Here is a 22,190-nt window from a genome sequence, read left to right as displayed (position 1 = left end):
GTGTGACAAAGCTTGCATTTCTGTTATTTTCTAAATGTTCTTGCTCTGTTCATGAAGCATGTGATTTTCTTCCTTAAGTTTTCACACTCTGTATTTTTACGTTCTCCAGTTTTCATACTTCCTTCCTCTTGTATTTCATACCGGGGTTGCTAATGGTCCAGGAATTTTAAATAAATTCAATTCCGGCCCGGACAGAAAATCAGTAAGCGCAAATGGGTTCTGGACCGTGAAGAACCTTTTTATCTGTAAAATAGTATTTCAATTCAGTTGAGGAACCTTTTTTCCGAACAATTAAAAAACTGTTTAAGAACCTTTTCTGCGGATAAATTTAAATATGATCCAGGGACTTTCTTTCCGGATTAATGTGAATTCGGTCCAGGAACCTTTTTATCAGGATTAATTTTAACTACGGTCGAGGAACTTTCTGTCCGGATGAATTTAAATATTGTCCAGGAATCTTTTTTCAATGAAACAATACGCAACTTGAACCGAATTTAAATTGTGCGAGAAGAATGTCCCGGTCCTATGAAGCGATTAGAAGTAATGGGTTCATGAACCATTAACAACTCTTGTTTCATACTCGTATTTTTCCCCTCGTACTTATTTTTCCTTTTCCTCCATTTTTCTTCTTCCTCTCCTCACTTAATATTTCTCGTTTCTTGCTCGCTCTCTTTTCATATAGCTTCATGTCTCGCTTCTGCTTTCTCTCGCCTCATTCCGTCCATTCAGTACTATCTACCCAACAAGCAATTTTCCCCGATCATGTCCCCTTACCCTTCATAGCAGCTTAGTATCCTTCTAATTTACAACCACCTATCTTCTTCCCCGGGTTCTTTTCCCACTTAACCATTATTTCCAGCTTCTCTTAGCAGGCAGTTTCTTCTTGGCCCGTGTCCCAACCAAATTTCTCTTTCTGCTCTTGGTCACTTCCATCGCTTTCTCGTTTGACCAGCTCTTTCAGGCACACCTTGATTTCTTTCTTTGTCTGTCCATCACCACATTTCCAAAGTTCTTCATCGCTTTTCCTCACTTGTTCATAGCGCCACGTTTCTGCCCTGTGCAGTCCTGCACTCTACACCCAAAAATGCATCGTTATCTGCCTTAGCTACAAAAAATAATATTAAAATTTTATTTTGAAACTCCTACCCTCCCTTCTATTAATGTTTTACATCTGGTTTTCTGCTCTTTAATTTTTTGTGCGTTTCCCTAGGACTTTTTGGGCTAATAAGATGTTATTTATCTTGCTATTTTGTCTATTAAAGGGTCTCGATTTAATAGGAAGTTATTGAAGATCAAGTTAGTTTATTGAACTTAAAATTGAGTGGCAATAATTCAAATTCAATTCAACTGAATATCCGTCAAAACAAAAGAAATGAAATGTGGTTATGTTTGTTTCTTTCATTTATTTTATTACCTAGATAATGGATATAAAAATAATAACCTGTGACGCAACAGACCTTGAGGGTCACTGCCTACCTACTGACTGCCGACCTCATTACCACATTCTTCAGCAGAGGTAGATCATTCAACCAGTTACGGGGTGATGTGTGGCCAGCGCGACGAACCCCCAGTCATTATCTACCCCACGGTGCGGGACAGATAATGAATATTCATAATTTTATATATATCTGTGATTCAAACCTAGAAAATAGAAATCGTAAACATGACGTTGCGTGGACTTTTGCAATTCAAATATCCACATGTCAAGCTTCCCATGTAACATTCTCTTGTTCTCTTTTCCTTTATTGAATGTATTGGCTTCTCTCTCTTGTCATTCGCAGAGTTGTTTTTTCCTACTACATTATTGCGTAACCCTCTTATATGGGTTATTTCTTGTTGTGTAAAATCATAACCATCCAATATATAGCTTGATTTTACATTACATGCTATTTTTACACTATATGAATACATCACGCCACTAATTAACATTGATATGTTCATTAACAAATGCTGTGTGTCTTAACTGTAACCCATTTGAAAGTAAATAATAAATCAGAATGAGATAAGATATGGCTACTAAATTCCAGTAAAAAAAATCAAGTAACAATCATGTAATTCTTACTTCACAATATTGCGAAAAATGGTGTATTTCTTATGTGTTGTTAGACTCGCTCTTAAATTGTAAGAGGGCGGGTCACATCACCAATTTCCTCCAATGCCCTCTTTTTTGTAATAAAAAGAAACTATTAATACATATTGGGATAAAGAAAATTAAATATTTACAATATTACACAGAAGATTTGCTAAATTGCGTTTGCCCTGCCATCTAGTGAAATTCCAAAACATGTGTACAGAAGAGTAACGCTGTTTTTTCTGTTTTCAGACATGTCAGGGGGGCAGGATGTGGGAGACGAGGTTCCAGACAGATCCACATCACTCAACGAAACAAGTAAGTACATTTATCATGTGTATTCAGAACTATTTCTAGACTACATTTAGAGATGAAAGTGAAAAAAATTGCTATAATTTGGTGACAAGGAATGCAAAATTAAATGGGCAATTCTATTGTGAAGAGTGTGACATTTGTTTTTAAATTATTTTCTTAGCACCTTGAAATATGAAACTCTTATCAATTCATGGAATTTCATTTTCCTTGATGATAGTTATTTAATTTCAGAATATTCTTCTTTCAGCTGCAGAAAATACATTTTTTGTAATTGTGACGGGTGTGACACTTCTGAGACTTGACCATAGGACATTCACCAGTCTTTCAGAAAACTCAGTGAAATATATGGTCTTACTAAAGCAATTTTTATTTTATTTTCATAATGCAAACTGTACTCGAAATTTAGATACTTTTAGTTCCTAAAAATATTACTACATACATTTTTTTACAAATATTTTTTTTTCCCGTGACGGGTGTGACATCATGCACATGTAGGATGTCACAATACAAATGCTATGAAAACTATCATAAATAGATTTTTCAAACTAAGGTTTGTTTCAGAAATGAAGTAGGATATTTCAGAGCTTAAGATATAAAAACAATAAATGAAACAATTAGAACGAAATTAGAATTATTTTAGTTTTCTTATGGTACAATACTGTATCATAATAGAAATAAATTAAATGGAAATACCACACTCGCACTTCTAATACCAAAAGTAATAGGTTTGAAACAATATGTCATTTAAAAGCCATGAAACTACGTAATTCCAAATTCTATATTGTTCTCCCTTTAATTTCACACATAATGAATGATACTTTGATTACAAATAAATTAACCTTGTTTATTCATTTCACATGGAATAGTTCATAACAGTGAGTGCTTTAGGAGGGGACTGAAGAGGAAAAGTACCCAATTTTATGCCCACGATAACTGCAGTAGGAGGAGACATCTTGATAATAATCTGTGGTTGTGCTATTTGTCACAATCAGGATTATCTTCTCGTGTCTATTAAGGTACTTCAGAGCTTAAGTTGACGCTTGTTTCGATATCTTTGACTTGTACTGTGCTGAAAAAAAATTGACACGAAGATTAATATTGAGAACTTGACATTAATATGCTTCTCGTATCTATAATATCACGAAGTTTGACATTACAACGTCTAAGGCAATAAAGTATCTGCTTGCGCTTGATTGATGTCTTGCATAATCTCGTTCATTTTTTTTTTTTTTAAAATACATATTATATTATTTTTCAAAGGTCACATTTCTGAAAAACAACTCTATAGTTAGTCTATATTACCATTCCGGAATTCTTTTGCAATGAGCGAACTCTCCCGCACATTTAAATCGGTCTCTACACAAGTGAGGGTTTGAAATGATATCCAACCAAAAATATAAGGAACCTTGTAGAGAAGATGATAATTTTGAATTACCTGAAGATATTTAGGATTTAAAATTCAAATTTGATAACCTATAAATGGTGGATTCATATGGCACAGTGGTTCGGATCCCACTTTAAACTGTAGGTCCAGTCCCGATTAGCTTTCCTGTTCAAAAAGTGGATTTAAAACAACAAATCAATCAATGATAACCTAAAATTGGTTTCTTGTTTCACAATTACGCTGGTAGGCCTCAACAATGTAACACGAGTGACAAGATTTATTGTACAGGGTGGCTCAATAAGTCACTTAACACCCCCAGTACAAGGCCACTGCAGCGCGCAACATGGAAATGGTGATGACCAATCGTTATCAGGCCAAGGGGGAATCACATTGACGCCACCCACACGGTCGGCGGCCATTTTCATGTCCGCCATCTTGAATTCAACTTCAGAATTTTAAATGGGAAGGGGGTCGTGCGACATATCATAATGGGCTAGAATGTCACGAGAAATGCAATGGTGAAGGTTTTTTCGACGTATCTTTAACCAGTAAAAAGTTATGACTGAATTCTTGTACCAATTTACTCCTTTTCGAGGTGTTAGAAAAATGCCTTAAAATTTGTTTAGCGCTTCGGTAATGCATCGAGATCAAAGTGACGTCTATGGAGAGACGTTCGCATGCCATTGCACATTATTTTAATCGGATACATCCATGAAGAGCTGTGCATTATGAATGGTTGTCGCGAACAATTTACAGTGTGACGCTTCCATTGAATTAGAAGTCCTTTACAGTGACAAGGCTAATGTTTATGTTCATAAGGAAGTTTATAAACAGAATATGTGACCCTTGTCATCTGCTAACTAACTTTGGACAAAAACTGGTTCATAACGTTCCCATAAGTGTTCTGGTGTTCTTCCCTATTGAAAAAACTCTGTAAAAAGTACATTCTTCCATAAGCAAGGATGAAAAAAACTGTTTATTTAACAAATCCAAGTAGCCCTAAGCATTTAAGATTCCGTGGACGGAAAATTGACTAACCAATCGTGTTCCACACAGCACGCCACACCATTAACTTACCAACACTAACCATTCAGCTTTGATCTGTCGAAAATGGGATATCAGATAAAAAGCATCGAATATTCTGTTTATGAACTTCCTTCTGAACATAAACATTAGCCTTGTCACTGTGAAGGACTTTTAATTCAATGGAAGCGTCACACTGTAAATTGTTCGCGACAACCATTCATAATGCACAGCTCTTCATGGATGTATCCGATTAAAATAATGTGCAATGGCATGCGAACGTCTCTCCATAGACGTCACTTTGATCTCGATGCATTACCGAAGCGCTAAACAAATTTTAAGGCATTTTTCTAACACCTCGAAAAGGAGTAAATTGGTACAAGAATTCAGTCATAACTTTTTACTGGTTAAAGATACGTCGAAAAAACCTTCACCATTGCATTTCTCGTGAAATTCTAGCCCATTTTGATATGTCGCACGACCCCCTTCCCATTTTAAATTCTGAAGTTGAATTCAAAATGGCCGCCGACCGTGTGGGTGGCGTCAATGTGGTTCCCCCTTGGCCTGATAACGATTGGTTATCACCATTTCCATGTTGCGCGCTGCAGTGGCCTTGTACTGGGGGTGTTAAGTGACTTATTGAGCCAACCTGTATAACTTTTTTTATAATAATAATAATAACTCTTGGCGCAACAGCCCAGCTTACCTGTTGACTGCTGGCATCACTCCCACGAGTTGAGTGATCATCCACATAGGATGACGTGTGGTCAGCACGACGAGCCCCCAGTCGTTGTTGTAGATTTCCATGATCGGGATTCGCTATTCATTCGTAGCTCTCTAATTTCCTCACGACTGGTGGCCACTCCCATAAACTGGCCCAAATCTCAAGAGAAAACTTGTTACGCTTCCCCCCAGGAGAGACGAACCAGCGCGCTTCTCGTAGCCCGCGCCGTAGGCCTACAGCACGCCCACAGTGCGGACAACAGCTTCTTTTATATTTTTGTTAAATTTGCCCTATTGTTATAATTGTAGCATTGGGTCGGCTAACAGCCCTAAGCCTGGCCTCCTAACCTAACAACGTTTGCCATTATTATTAGAATTCTAAACGTAAAAATGATGCATGTAAGTTGATTACGAGTGTTTAGTTTGGTGCTATCGGCGTTTTACAGGAACCGATTTTCGCGAAGTGTCAGCAGCTGGATGTGCGCCGCACCAAACCCCAGTAAAACATTGGCCAAACTACAAATAAATGTCAGATATCGTCGCTTTTACATGTTATCGGATGTAAACGAGGAAATACCCTTGCTTTCCTTATTGTTCTGCCTTTTACCAGTTCTTGCTAAACTGAGGTGAAATTTTAGGCATGCTCTGGTCTTAATTGTAGTACTTTGACCCGGAATTTCTCCCAGTTTGATTCGTCTTACAAAATTAGATCGGCAGAAGATACTTTGCTCTTCCCAGATTAGGCGTCAGAAATGTGGCTCCTAGCGAGATAAAAAGAAGAGTCTGCCAAGGTTTAATGTCCGAGTGGAATTTCCAATTTCCACAATAAGCGAAAGTCCAGTTATGTAGAGTGATGAAGAAAGGATCCAGTATAAATAGGGTGTTTCTGTCTGAAATGAAAACTTAAGATACATAAAGTATCTCTAGAAAATTCTCCCCATTGGTTCGATTGATTGATTGGGTGTTTTAAGTCCACTTTATGCACAGTAAGGCTAATCGGTACTGGACCTACAGTTTAAAGTGGGATCCGAACCACTACGTGCCTCCACCGGGTATCGAACCCGGGACCGGTTGGTTACAAGGCGACGACGCTACGACTGCGTAATCGGGGAGGTCCATTGGTTCGAATCGAACCATTCTGAATCTGCTAATTGCTCGGAAACTACTGTAGGTACGAAGCCATAATTTCGTGAACTGAAATGATGATACCAGGTGCTTGTTTAGTGAAATATTTATATCGATCAGGGTTGTTAAAAGTCCATAAATTCTAATGGGTTTCCTCTGCAGGGCCGGAACCTTACAAGTTGCGTATTGCTCCATTGAAGAAAGGTACCTGGATCGTATTTAAATTGATCCGTAAAAGCGATTCCTGGACCGAATTGAAATACTTTACAGATAAAAGGGTTCTTTACGGTCCAGAACCCATTTACGCTTACTGATTTTCTCGGGGACCGGAATTGAATTTATTTAAAATTCCTGGACCTTTAACAACCCTGATCTCGATCCGTCTCTTCACCTGCCTGTCAAATCGCGATTAAAATTACCACCTGAGCGCTAGTGTCGCTTTCAATATGGCCGCTCTATGCAGGATAAATCTTTGTTTACATTCAGTAGTAGTACGTAATAGCAGCGTGTTGTCATTGCTGGTATGTAAGAAACGTTTAAATTACGCGATATTTTTAAATATTACGTGAATTCCAAGAACTTTAACGAAGGTGAAACTGTGCTGAGACCGAAGCGTTTAATTATGATAGGCAAAAATAACACGAAAACGCAGACGAAAGTAATGTATACGCACTGTTTCTTCAAAGCAGTGCTGTTTCATCTGCATCTCAGGTTGTAACTGGGGCTCTCGGAAATGATTTGAAAATAAAGCAATTCACGTGTATTTGCAAAGCTTGGGCAGGAGAAAACTGTACACATACCCTTGCAGTTCTTCCCCCCAAAGAGGCAGGCTGGTTAAATAATAACAGAGAATAATAATAATAGAATTCACAATTTCATCGAGGCTCTCTTCTCTACACCAACATTAGCATGTCGATTTTCTTTTTCTGGTTACCGATAACAGACATAAATTAATTCTCAAACTATTTTCATCTTCGCACTTAATTGACTTGCACCTGTTCCAAATTTCATCCATAATAGATAATGCCACCGATAAGGTCTGTGATAAACATTGTTTTCGAAAAAAAAAAAGTTTTATTCATAGATAACAATTTAAAACTTTACTTTCATGGTAATTGAATCATCTTTGGGAAAATAAAGTGAACGGACTCGTGCATTCATCGTAATTTCCTTGCCGCATTTCAATGTTATCATCATCCATGCCAATCTTCTGTCAATCAATTCTGTTTTCCCTGATGTATTTACACATTTCATTTTGTTGATTCCACGGGATGGAAACACATGTAAACTTTTCACTTGTCCGACCCACAAAACTATTTGGAGCCAAAAAACTGAACAGTAGTTACTCTTTCGAACACATTTCCTGTGGCCTCCCCGATGGCGTAGTGGTAGCGTCGTCGCCTTGTAATCAAGGGGTCCCGGGTTCGATTCCCGGTGGAGGCATATAGTGGTTCGGATCCCACTTTAACTGTAGGTCCAGTCTCGATTAGCCTTTCTGTGCATAAAGTGGACTTAAAACACCAACTCAATCAACCAATATAAGTTATGTTTCCTTTATTGCTCCTTTGATCCTGGCTGTGCCTATAGTTGTTTCTCTCGCGAGTACAGTTCGGCTTTGAGACACGAAAGAAAACGATCTCATCCGAACACACCTGAACAGATCGCTGATTCGTTGCTTTCCATCCGCCAGTCGAAAAGGCAGCCAGAATAAATAGAGGCTTTCCCTAAAATGGCGTACACAAGAACAGACATCCGCAGGATATTTTCATCCATAATAGTATTTTCCCCTTAAAAAACATTGCTTCAGTTTGAAGTTATCATCTTCCTGCAACGCCCTTGCAATAATTAACACATACTACGAGGACTGAAATGAAATTATATGTGTGAAATATGTAGTTTCGGGTTTACTTTCATTTTCCAGGGAAAGGTCGCCCCCTCCCCTCCCCCTTGCCCCCTTTCCAGCCGTTCATGATCACAAGTCAAATTTGATTATCTTATGCTGATAAGCCATAAGGCGAGACGGGAAGTCATCACGTGATTTCTTGTTTGATGTGGCGTGGTCAAGGAGCCAAGTTCTATCACATCTGTCGTAATGACTTCTAGATCGGGGTCAACTACGAGCAGTAGCGTGACTAACACGCTCTGCGGGCCCCCGCAACTTTCAATTGTGCGCCCCTACTCGTTTAAATAATATATATTTCTTTTCTAAAATATTAATTCACGCCTACATTTATATTATGTGTATACAAATATGAAAATATATACATGTAATTTGACTTAATGTTAAAACTGATACGAAAGTTTAAGACAACAAAGTATAAAAATTATATTAATTATGAAAATACACTGTTACTACAAAAACTACGATATTGTTAAATGCCTATTAGCGGTCTTCTACGTTTTTTAATGGAAGCAAATACTTTTGCCAGTTTCCGAGCCCGATCGCTTTCGATGCTTAACAGCGCCAGTTCACTCAATCTCAGTCTTGTTGTGATCCCAAATAATTTTTGATCCATTTTAGCTTTGAAAACTTATCTCTCAGTTGATGAAGGCGTCACAGCTAGGGTCAAATACATCATATAAGCAGTGCAGTGCATACTTCAGGAATGCTACTAGCCAGTATTTTTTTTTCTATCAAGACGAATTCTAGAACTTCGCTGATGTTCGACAAGTTTCTTCTTTTGATTAACATTTTGTGTTTGCAGTTGTAGGGGCATAAAAATGTAAGATGTTCGGTTGAAAATATATTTTGGAAAACGTTTTGCGAACTATAGGTCTTCCTTAATTTATCATTCTTACTGCACCCCCTGAACCCATTCCCCACCCCACCCCACCGAGCCGACCCGAGACAACAGGAGCTGTTTTCCACTTTAGTTTTCATGACAGTGCTCATATTTTACATGTATTAAAATGTTCACAAGAAACTTGTCGGTAGGTGAGATAAAAAAATTGATTAAGTTTTCGGTGTTACTATTTGGATAGCTCATTTATTTTTAAAAAAAATATATATATATATATATAATTTTGGGTTTTCTTAGAATGTAAATAGTGTTGTCCACGGGACGAGACGGGACAGGCTTTTAAAAATTCGAGACGAGATTGACCATGTGTCATGAGACAAACGAATATTTTTAAAACGAGACAGCATTTCCACGAGACTTCCACGAGACGAGACAGGCCAAAGTCTCGTCTCGTGGGCAACACTAATATAAGTACATGGACCGGCAGAAAAATCTGACGGTTTTGTAATGTGTTTATAAAGAAAACAATTAATGTAATGCAAGGTTTAATAATCAAAATTTGCTTAAAAAATAATTGCCATTTTCAGTGCTTACATTAATTTTTCTGCTTTGAAAATTGTGTTCAATAAATGATGACCTTCATTCCTTACACATTCGCCCTCACGAGCATTTCGTTCGGAATTGCCGCTATTTCGTTGCAAATAGCTAACTTGAGATCACCAATTGTGTGAGGTCTTTCAACATACACTTTTGATTTGAGGTAGCCCCACAGGAAATAATGACACATCGCCAGATCTGGGGAGCGAGGAGGACAGGGAACTGCTCCATCTTAACTGAAATTGCGTTGAGCGACGAAGCCAATGAACACTCCCCCCACTCCTATGTTGAAAGACCTCACACAACAATCCAATTGTGTCAAAGGTAAACACCATTTTTGAAGCATTTGAACAATGAGGGCAAGGCTACATGAATATGTAAGGAATGGTCATCATTTATCGGACCCAATTTTCAAAACAAAGAAAAATTGGAAATGGCAATTATTTTTGTAGCAATTTTGATTATTAAACCTTGCATTACATTAATTGTTTTATTTATAAACACATTTCAAAACCGTCAGTTTTTTCTGCCGGTCTCTGTATTTCTAAATTGCGTTGAAATGTTATAAGATTTAATGATCTAGGTTAGAACCAATGTTCTAAAGCACCGGTACTTAGAACCGAAAGGCAATAGTTTAATTGACTGACTGGTAACATATACAAATTTGCATACCTAAAATGCCTATCCCAAAAATGAAATCACAAATACGCCACTGAGCCCCCTCCCCCAAGAACAAAAAACTTAAATCGCACAGATGATTTTGAGCAAATGTTGCGACGCATTATTGTCCAACTGCGTGATTGTTTGATCAGGGGAGAGCTTAGGTTATCCATTGTTTCCTTAATTTTCAAGTAGGGAAAAGAATTCCGTCTCACATAGCGGAACTACTCGAACAAATACTCTGAAGAAGAAGAAGCAGAATGACATGACATGATCACCCGATCATTCCTAAGGCATGAAGGAACCGACCAACAATGAGTTTCCATACATAAACATTTGGTATTGAAAGAGATCGTTATCACTGAATACAATTGTTAAGAGAGCAGCGCTGATTAGTGATAACGTTATCTAAATAATTCTGATTACCTTTGAAGACAACACGACAATGCTTTTAAACAATACTCTTGAGTTTCATTTGATTACTTAACCCGTGAGACTAGGAGTCATGGATGAGCGTGGCCAGAATTTTTTGTAGAGGTGGGGGTTCGGTTCAGGCCTTGATATATAATTGCTTAGTAGAATTAATAAAAAATGAATGAACTTTTATTAGTATAAGCTCATAATAAAAGATATTAGATTATTACCAATTCATTACTTTAATTATTGTTATATCCTTGGGGAGAATGTTCTATTTCATTCACCAGACAATGATTATTCATCACAATTGTGACAATTACTTTTGTCACCAGTCTTTTTGTAGTTTATGTGAGTGTATTTTAGAATTTCGTAAATACTCTTAACAACTTTCTGTAGCCAGTTGTGCTTTTTGGCTTTTATTGGATTTTCGGTTCTAGACGGCGAGGGTAGGAAAACAATACCGAGTTGTGGAATTTTTGACACTAAGGGTGACTTTTACTTGTCCAGCAATAAGAACAACGTCCAAGTTGCCGACCGAGGGGGAGTTCTTTCGCAACACGTGTGAGGACTGCTCTGTTTTTTTCTTCACCCCCAAACCCCCAAGTGGACAACGAGCCTGGAAGAAAGACCACCGTCCAGCTTTTTTTCTAAGCTAACGAACTGCGAGGCGGTTGATTTTTTGAAGTTTCAAGATTTCCTTAAATACCCCTGTACTCCAGAGGACCGACACAGTTTAGCGCCATATTCAGACCGAACACCATCTCCGCGTCACTTTGCGCGAGTTACGGAACTTTGCTTTGTTTTAACCTTTCGACCGCGTCGTGTTAATTGTCGTGAGTGGTGATCACAGTGACAGTGCCAGGAATTGAGGCCGTGTTAATTACGTGTTTCACGTGCTCCAGGTGTGTTTTTCCCTTTTTTGTAAGGAGGGACATTGAATAAAAATGGGCGGCTGAAAACTAAGAGGGACGGGACCTTCGGGTTTCCGATTACTGCTGCCATGAAGCCAAGAGAAGAAGCCACGACCCTTGCTTAACTATACGACGCCTTAAGTCAAGAGAACCGCACCACGACGCTTGCATAACGGCGTCTGAGATGAAAGCCACGCCGCAGCGACAACTCGCATTGTCAACCCAGGTGAGAGACAGTACGACAACGGTGAGACGGATGTTACGCCGAGAAAAGGAGAAGAGATAGAGAAAAAGAGAGAGATGAAACGACGTCCGCCCTTAGACGACCCGACGCCCTGCGTATCCCCGAACGGCCATTGAAGCCACGATCGGATGCAACACCCCGAGCAGACAGATGGAAGCGAGGTGCTTTTTCCGCCCATCTTCGTCGCCGCGATGGAAAAAGGGAAGAAAAATGAATGTTACGTCTAAGTCGAAGAGACAGTTTTCGCCCGCCAGGAGGACAGACTGTCCTAGCCACGAGTGTCGTCGGGACGCCGCAACGAGGACCGTTGACATCAGCAAGCACCACGCCACCATTGAGTCGGTATAGTATCCTCCAGTTATCTCTTTATGTGTGAGAGTGAACATTTGTCCACCTACGTCGCCACTGGTTCGTCATAACACAAAGCGAGATGAAATCGAACAATGTTGCCTGCAATTACTAATTATTTTGGCCAATCAAATCAAAAGAATTATAAATCTTAAAAAATTAAGAACCTATTTCGCTCACCCTTCGAAATTCTATAAATGTAAAAGACCTACTATTTGTTATTGTTTTCCTATTCTCGCGCCGAGTATTTATATAATTAATTATTTGACTTTTACCGTGCTCTTTGATATATATATAGGTATTAGAAAAACTAGGTACTAAATAGTATAGCCGACTTAATCATTTTTAATATATCCTAGTTTATATTACAGTCGTTTGTATTATCAGCACTCGTGTACATGTAATCAAGTTAATTTCCTCTTGTCACTCATTTAGTGTATGCTTATTCTTTTTGTATAGTAGTGCCTCAACAAGTGTAATGTCAATTATTATTTACTTTCGGTAACTATGACGCCTAGCTAATCGCGTCTCATACATGACAGAGTGCTGGCCGCGCGTATTTACATTGAAAGCAAGCCTAAGGGGCTAATAGAAATCTCAAATGTTCGAAGGTACACGGGAAATAAACCAAAGAGGCGGTTAATTATTTTATCATGTAATGGTATATTGTGTTCACCCCTGCAGCGTGTGTGTGTGTGAGTGCATGATGGAATGAGAGCGAGGGGATATGTACAAGTAATGTGTTATATTATCATTGTTGTGTTTATTTTGCCGAATACACGTATTTATTCGTTATCCTACACGTGTTCTTGATTCATTTATATATATGTATAGATGTATATCCTCGTATGGTCGATATTTTTTGTTTTAGTCCTGAGTTTGAAGCTGTATAGCTTGTCTCCATTGACCAGAAGGGTTATAGTTTTCTATTATTACAATTATTATTATTATAGCTATAAATGAATAACAGCACCACTTTATGCACGACGTGGCTTACCGCCGGAGGTGTAAATAACCGACCCGGTGACATGAACCTGGAATTAAACCGTTAGCTGGTGGTAGGAATCGTGTTTCCTTAACCGGAGACGCGAACCAAGGACCGACGACCGTCCAATCGGGCGACCGCGGAACCCTGAACCTACGGACCAGCGGTAGAGTTGTTTGGCACCTCGAACTGGGGACTTCGGTCTCCCGGACGTATTGCCAAACCCTTTACACAATCTTTTCTTTTTTTTTTTACATTTCATGGAGATAATATACTTAAATGCATAGTTATTGTTACCCTACTTTGATATTAATTTTTACACACCTCATTCAAGGGAAAGCAAGGGAAAATTTTAGTCATAAAGTTTACATTGTGTGATATCTCTCATGAAAGACATTTTTTTTCTTAATTTTGAAAACTCATGGGATGATTTATTTATTAGGAATATTATTTTTAATTAAAGATGTTACAATTTTTATTAAGTGGAGTATTATTAATATATTTTAGTGGGAGAATATGAAAATATTAAGATCTAACCTAGTTCCTGAATTCGTAGAAAGCTTTTCGAACTAACAAATTTTCAACTTTGGTTATTTTTGGAATACTAATTAAATAAATCTCTATTATTGCTTAAAAATAATCAGGTTTAATCTTTTCCCCTGATTCGAAATGAAGTGTGTCCATTTCCAAGGGCGGGGGAGTCCACTCAGTCTCATCTTGAGCATAAACAACATTTACAGAGCGTCACCGCACAAACATTCACAATCTACAAAGTTCGGTAAGGTAAACAGCTTTTCTAACGATTATTTTCATTTAACGCCTGGTTTCGACGCTACGAGTCCTCGAAAAACATTTCTTTCCCCGAATATATCCTAGAGGTCTTAGAAAAGTTTCTTCCTCCGTCAATGTAAATTTGAGTACAATGTCTCCCACTTTGTCATTCCTTGAAGGCACTCCGTGGTGTAGTGTTCACATTATTGTCCTGTAATCACGATGTTCCGGGTTCAGTTTCTACTAGCGGCACACTTCTGTGACCAGTCTGGGTTAGCTTACTTGAGCTAAACTTTCTTTTGTTTTTGTCTGTAAAAGTATATTAGTCGTGAAAGCTATTGAAAGATTCTCATAACGTTAAAGAACGTTTTATGCCTTTGGAAGTAGTTATATCATGACTTTAAATATTACTTGGTGATTCATTTTGGGGAAACACGTGCCCCCGTCCCCCTCCCACTAAATCCGCCAGTGGGCTCAAGTACGACAAATCCCTCCTAAAACGTCGTCGTCTTGTAATCAAAGGAACCCGGGGTCCATGCCCGGTGGCTCGGGTCCCCATTTTAAACTATAGGTCCAGCCCCAAATAAGCTATCTGTGCATAAACTCAAAACAAGCTATAGGATTCACCATGTCTGATTAACCGTACAGAAGAAACTGATATTAAAACACGTGAAATATTTTGAGACAGAGGGTCCTGACAAAATGACACAACGATAAGTTATAAATAAGGAATAATCGACGTGAATATATAATCTCGATGTAAGCTGTCAGTTCTTTGGATCGTTTTTGACACGTGGAGAACAAAGTCTATTTTTTTTTTACATACGTAGATTTCTTCGATCAGTACCAGTGACATTTGATTGATTTATTTATTTTACTTCGCTTCTCTGATAATTTTAACTAATGGCGAAGATGAGGATGAGTGATGATATGATGTAATTCATGAAGGAACATTCACAAAGTACACCCGTACCGAGGCCGGGATTTGAACCCAAAACCCGTGACGTCGTAGCGCGTTGTGCTAACTACTCCTCAGATGTTTGGGCTAATGATGTGATGCCCCATATAGGAGCACTAAGGAAGATTTAATTCGAAACCATAATTTTTAGAATTTTCTATTTCTATGCAAACTTTGACTTTCAAGAGGATTTAAAGAGGTTTTAAATCTTATGTTAAAATCGAAATGAATTATACATTTTTAAAAAATAGCTAGTTTCAAGTTTTCAAACTTTCTCCCATCATAAAACATTTCCATCAAACCCACTGGAAACGTTCATCTTGCAGAATTTGTCTATTATATTTTTATTGGGTTAAATTCCCCTATTAATAGGTTCATGTCAACCTTCGTGACTGGGTGGTAAGCACAGGCACATATTAGGGTATATAAGGGAACTCCATCCCTCCGAGGATGGGGGAGTTTTGTGATGTCAGTTTTTGACCTAGATAGCGGTGAAATGCAGCAGCGCCATCTCTTTGGCAGAAGAAGTGGAAGCAAAAGTGCGAGTGGTGCTCTCAGCGCCTCTTAGCGGATTATTACAAAACTTCTTGCGAATGGCGATTCCCAGTGGGATGTCCGTGCACCGGTTTTCCTGCCTTCGTTGAAGATCTGCTTATATACCCTAATCTGTGGCACAGGGCACTAAGACGCCAGGGCTCTCGGGTTCGAATCGAATACTCGAAAGCGAGTATTTCTGGATCTAGTTGTCCCATTCATATTTCAGCTTGCTGTACATTCAATTTAGTATGCAAGAGCAGGCAGCAAACGGATGTCATTCTGTTTCAATCCCGTATTATGATACATCTTAGTTGCTCATCCTAATGGATTAGAAAAACACTCTACTTGACAAGATATCTCTTCTTCTCCTCGTCATTAAGTGTTTTTCACGTGATCCATTTCATTTGACACACGAAAAAAGAATGGATTGATTGGTCTAGTTTATTTCGCTTTTCTGCCACTTTTGACTAATTGCGACCACGAGAATGAGTGATGATATAATGGAATTGATGAAGGGACACTTACAAATAAAACTGATGCTCAGACCTGGATTCGAACCTGGAACCTCTGGCGTCGTAGCGTGTTGTGGTAACCACTCCGCCACGGGGCTCGACTGGAAACGAAAACAAAAACCGCAAGTCTGCGCTTGAATCACCCACCTACACTCTGTCCCGCGAATCTCTGGAGCGAGTGACCTAGAACAAGTCCTCCACTCTCTTTCTCCCCTCCTCTACCATTATGCGCGGCCTTGATCCACAGATTCCTGGGACAGAGTATATAGTAATATTCAGACCGAATCTGAAGTTGCTGTGTAAAATTCCACAATCGATTTGTTTTTGTTTACTCGTGGAAATACTGCCTTACGCAACACACGCGAATGAATTTTATAGGTTCAGTGTTCAGAACAAGGAAATATCGACGTTTTCCGTTCTTTCGCGGTGGGAATTATTGGAACTCAACGTGTTCATTATTTACAAACGCCTACACCATTGCGAAAATGCAAGGCATATGCGCTTAATCCCATAATCTTGTATAAATGTGAATTTCAATGGGCACTTAGATTACACAGTAAACGTAAGACTTTATGATCTACCATGTTATCTGCGCTTTTCTGCGAATGATATTTGTTTGACCTCTTTTTCCCACAATTGCGGACAAAGTAAGATCACTCTCAGCAGAGTGCCCGAGTCTAGTCAGCGAGTCTGCCTGCAGCGTAGAGAGTGAGCGGGAGGGTTAGCGATAGGTGCTGGATTCAGATGACGTCATCGTCTCACTTCTTGATTGGATGTCACGGGAGTTGAGACTCGCTCCTAAGCTGCGAGTGCAGAAAAGCCAGAGACGTTAAAAATGTATTCTCCTTCTATATTTGTCGTTTCCTCTCTGTTCTAATGTCTGAATTAGTCTTCGTCAACCTATTTGATTTTTATGCCGTTATGAACACTTTAACAAATTTTTCACTTGGAAAAATACTATAATATTATGAAAAGGTTTAAAAAATGATTTAGAGCCACGGTGGTAAGTTCAGAAAGGGGTGACTGCCACTCGAAAAACCCGAGCTCGATTCCCGAGGTCAACCGTCTCTGGTGGGAATTTTTGCTACAGGTCCCAATACATAAAGCGTAACTTTGGCTCACCCAGCCTCCAATCAATGGCTACCTGCTGACAATTCTGGAGGTGAGGGGTAAAGGTTACCGAAGTCTGGTGAAATATATGGAACCTAGCTTAACCTCCTCCCCCGCCATAATGTGCCCTTTTTCACAAGGCGTATTGCTAAAGCAAATGTGATGGCCTTCTGGCCTCTGGTGGCGGACTAATGACGGGCAGAGGATTTTTTTAAAAAAAATCTCTCGTTCCCTAGATTCATCGACTGTTTAATGATAGTTTTAGGTTTTGCTTCCAAACCTCATTGCTATCGTCTTTTTAGACATACCGAAAGACAAAACACACATCAAACAATACTTAATAACATTAATGAATTCAAGTAGTTAACTGTATTTTAATATTGCTCTGTTTGTGTTGTACTTTTATTTTTACATTATAATCCTGTATGACGTTTTTCATACCCATGGATGTGGGTCAACGGAAATAAAGAATTTATCATCATCATCACTCCACAACTGTTTTAATTCTGGTACTCTAGGTCGCCTCGCCGATGATGATGTAGTAGCGTCGTCGCCTTCCAAGGGATCCAGGCACATAGTGGTTCGGATCATAATTTAAACTGTAGGTCCAGTTCATATTAGCCTATCAGTCGATAAACTCAAACTTTAGTTTGAAGTGTGGAGTAGTGTGTGGTGTGGCAGGGTGAGGAGAAAGTAAATTCGTAGGACTTAGTTCCCTTCTCCCTGCGCAAAAGTAGGTCAGTGGTTTGCCACGCACGAATTGGGACGCGGCATTTTCCCAGTTTGATTAACGATTTGATACTATTTTTAGACATCTCGGAGAGGGGTTTGCTTAATCTTAGATGCGGCGGAGAATTGCATTTAGACGGTTCCATCGTCATTTCCACTTATGTTCAGCTTTAGACGTCCCTGGAGCTCTCAGAGACTATTATCATTCCCACTTTCCCTTGGTGGAAAAAAAGGGGGGAGCCCCCGAAGTAAGCCCGCCTCCTCCCGCATATATTCAAGGGTATGCGGTTAAGTCCTGGTGCCTTTAAATAAACCAGGACGTCAGTTGTTTGAATTTGATCGGTTCCCCCGCCTTTTATTTTCATATTTATTTATTTATTATAATACAAATACGTGTAATGTACAAACAAAACAGAATATATATATATAATACATAATAAATATATAGGTGTTATAAATAGTTCAAAGTGTGGACCCATTCTGGTACCCAGAACAGGCCTTGTGCGTGAATTTATTAGTCTTAATATATTACTCGAGATAATAGTAAATATGAATATTTATAGAGTGTAGTAAATATGCGTCTATTTGAATTTAATGATAATTTAGTATAGAGTTATCCATTTTTTATAAACAATTGTGGGGTCCAGAACAGTGGTTTAGATGACGTATGGGGCGTGGCGAACTTAAGTTAGAAGTGTTGTGGAAAGTTTAGGTAGGTTGGGATGCGATTTGGCATGTCCGGACGCTCTGTACTCGCTGTAGGTTCCAGAACTTGAACTAGACAAACTATTTTCATTTCTGGTTCGTAATTTTTCTTTTTTTGTATTTGACAATGTGTTTCTTTTACTCCTTGTGGGGATCAAAAGCCTCACCGCTGACACATGCAGTGTTGCGTGTCGAAGGCAAGCACATGTTTAGAAGGTCCGTGTAAGCATTCTTCTGCGGGAGCAAAGATGACTGCAGTCCAAGTTACAACGTGGAGAACGTTTATTGGTGTATTTGCTGTGAAATTCATCTATAGATAAATTGGATATGATTTTATGTTGTATGGTGTTTTAATAATATGAAACTATGATGAGCGGGTAGTGAGTGTAATTAATTATTATTTGTTAGTTATTTGTGTGAGAAATAGATGATATAGTACCAGCATAAACATGAAAATATAATTATAATTAAAAGATTAGTGAAGGGTTAATGTAGGTTAAAACCTTAAAAGTGCAGATTAAATAAAAAAGGTAATATATAGAATGTTAATTAAAACTGGAAAAAAAATACGTCATGGTTATGGTAGATATTACATATACCGGGTGATCCGTTTGAGATGTCAGAAAAGTAAACCTTCATACACAAGAGGTTAATGTACGTATCTGTGAACAGTTTGTTGTAATATAAGCTCAAAAAATGTAAGTTTCGAGTGAGTGGAGGTACAGCGCGTAGTGGAGGTTTACGGACTTCAGCTGCGTGGCGGCAGTAGCATGCATGTAATGCTTGAAAATGATGTTGTGACGTGATCACCACCTTTGTTACCATGCACATTAGCACCGCCATGTGGCTGAAATCTGTAAATCTCCACTCATTCGAAACTTACATCCTTTCTGCTTATATTACAACAAGCTGCTCGGAGATACATACATTAACCTCTTGTGTATAAAGGTTTACTTTTCTGACATCTCAAACGGATCACCCGGTATATTTGAGGAATTATTTGGTTATAATGTTCTTATTAAGTTCTTTCTGGTTAAATTTGTCTGTCCGCTGGTGTCCAGCGGTGTTTATCTAGGGATATTTTTTTATTTGTTTCTTGTTGGTGTGCCCTCTGCCGCAATTTTGTTTCCTCAGGAGTTCAGCTCCTGGAAAATAATAAAATAAAAATTTTGATAAGAAAATGTTGACAGAAACTTCGTCCATTTTGTTTTAGTTAAGAGACTTACACAAAAGCCTGTATGCCGACATGCCCGTAATTTAAAATTCCATTAACCAGCCCATGGTGGAAATTTTGAAAGTTATACAGTCAGCGGCAATAAAAATGGGACACTTACATCCTTGCTTGCTTCTCTGCAAGGCGTTGTGTGTGTTGCCTAACTCTTCGGTGATAAGTGGATTTTAATAGCAATTTTTTAATGCCAACTTCTAACACCGCCATGCAGAGAAGCGAGTATTTCAGAATGTAGGTGTCCCATTTTTATTGCCGGTGACTGTACATCGAGAAATTATGAATACATCATTAAATTACAATTTCACAGCTTGCAATGTGAGAGAAAATAACTTTTCAGTTTAACCTAGAAAATGTGAAGACCTTAACTCTCCATGGTTATGTTTTAACATTAAAGCAACGCTAGTACTTCCGTGTTCCACAATTCCTTCCATATGCAAATAATTATCTACCTGCCAAGTCCTTGCAGGCAAAAAAAATCGGTATCGTTCATTGTCTTGGCTTCCCCTACAAAAGCAACTGTCACAAACAGGAAACAGGTTGGGATATTTCCCTGCCCTTATCTCTTGTGTGCGACAAAGAAGTCGTCCATTACCAAAAGATAATTTCCTTGCTCGTACTAAGGGAATTTACCGAGTGTATAGTTTTTTTTTCCCTGGATTTCAGCAAGAACTTCACGAGGCATGGACAAAGATTGTCAAATGTTTGTATTTTATCGCAAAGTAAACACCATAGTCATGTGGTACATTGTATATACTCTCGGTTCCTTATTTGGGATTACTTGAGGAATTCCTGGTGGGTTATCCCCTTGTTGCGATATTTCTGGGGTTTGCCGGCCTTACTGGTAGATTTGTCGTCGTTTGTCATCTATTACAGCTGCTCGATCATGTAGCTTACCTATATATCTGCAGGAATTCACGAACAAGTCACATATCGTTTGTGGGTATGTAGGGAAGATTGGGTGTCTCCGAAGAGGGTATAGAGCTAAAAATTAGGGATGCGCACACACTTCATCTTTTCTCTGGCTTCTCCGATACCAGCTATATAGCCTACGGCAAAATGGTGTTCTTTTTTTATGTCCATGATCAAACTCTCGCGATATCTACTACGTGTATGCAACTCAAAACCGTTGTTATCCCAATTCATCTTTACATTTCTTCTACTTAGCTGTACTTGCTATCTTTTCAACTGGCCGATGGAAAGAAACATATCGGCGGTTGTGTTCGGCTGACATCGTATAACTTCGTGTCTCAATGAGCCGAACGCCGCTCGCGCCAGAAACGCACGAGCCTCACACTGTGCAATGTTGTCAAACCTACCGTGAGCGCAGCAAGGCCAAAAAAAGCAACAACAAACAAAACCTAGCCACCACACAAAAAACAATCGTGAAAAAATAAATCGTTCTTTGGTTGCCACAAGAGACAATATCCCTTGTCCAGCATTTACTTTACAACTGAGATTGCAGCCCCACAAAGTAACACAAACTCGGACTATTGGCGGTTATAACTAGTCATCAAGATCATCAGTTAGGGTGGGAGTCATGGTCCACGATTTATAGTCTGGATGTTACAAATATCATAAATCGTGACTCCATTTTTATGAACTAATATTTATAATGAGAGAAAAAGTAGAAGTGGGTAGCCGAATTGAAATGCTATAATTATATAAATTCAAATTCTGGATTTGGTGCCATTTTTCTCCAACAATACAAATAAGTCAGCCTTTGTATGACAAGATTACATAGGCCTACATATCGTTTATTTTTATATGCTCCTTTTTCTTACAAGAATAAGGAAGTGAAAGCAACGAGACCATTAGCACGTATATGTAGAACACAGCGATCAGAGTTTAAGTGTCTAGATCCAAACTTGACTTGCTTGCTGCGCAACGCTCGTACAGTAAACAATGCCCTCTTGTGTTTGTATTGTTACTGAAGCACGCTACAAGGTTTTTGCGTTACTTAATCTATTGAAGAATGCTGAGATTAAGCAACGCTCTTATATGAGGAAAAATTGATTGTGTTTGTTGTTATCATATCGCTCGTAAATTCCCATTAGCTAATCCAATCACTTGTTTCCACATCAGAAACGTAACCA

The 22,190-nt window shown here is 38.7% G+C and overlaps 1 protein-coding gene across 7 annotated transcripts in view; it reads left to right on the top strand.

Moving 5' to 3' along the window:
* Positions 1-22,190, top strand: part of LOC145994893 (uncharacterized) — a 364,443-nt gene that overhangs the window by 268,839 nt on the left and 73,414 nt on the right. For all 7 annotated transcript variants that reach the window (XM_083131352.1, XM_083131353.1, XM_083131354.1 and 4 more), the window contains one exon: positions 2,324-2,389. In XM_083131352.1, coding sequence (XP_082987478.1) covers positions 2,324-2,389 — 66 coding nt within the window. The remainder of the gene's footprint in view (positions 1-2,323; positions 2,390-22,190) is intronic.

Source organism: Lepisma saccharinum, chromosome 11 (assembly GCF_977018435.1).
Source record: "Lepisma saccharinum chromosome 11, izLepSacc3.1, whole genome shotgun sequence".
NCBI classification, from domain to species: Eukaryota; Metazoa; Arthropoda; class Insecta; order Zygentoma; family Lepismatidae; genus Lepisma; species Lepisma saccharinum.
This window is presented reverse-complemented; position numbering and strand designations above follow the sequence as displayed.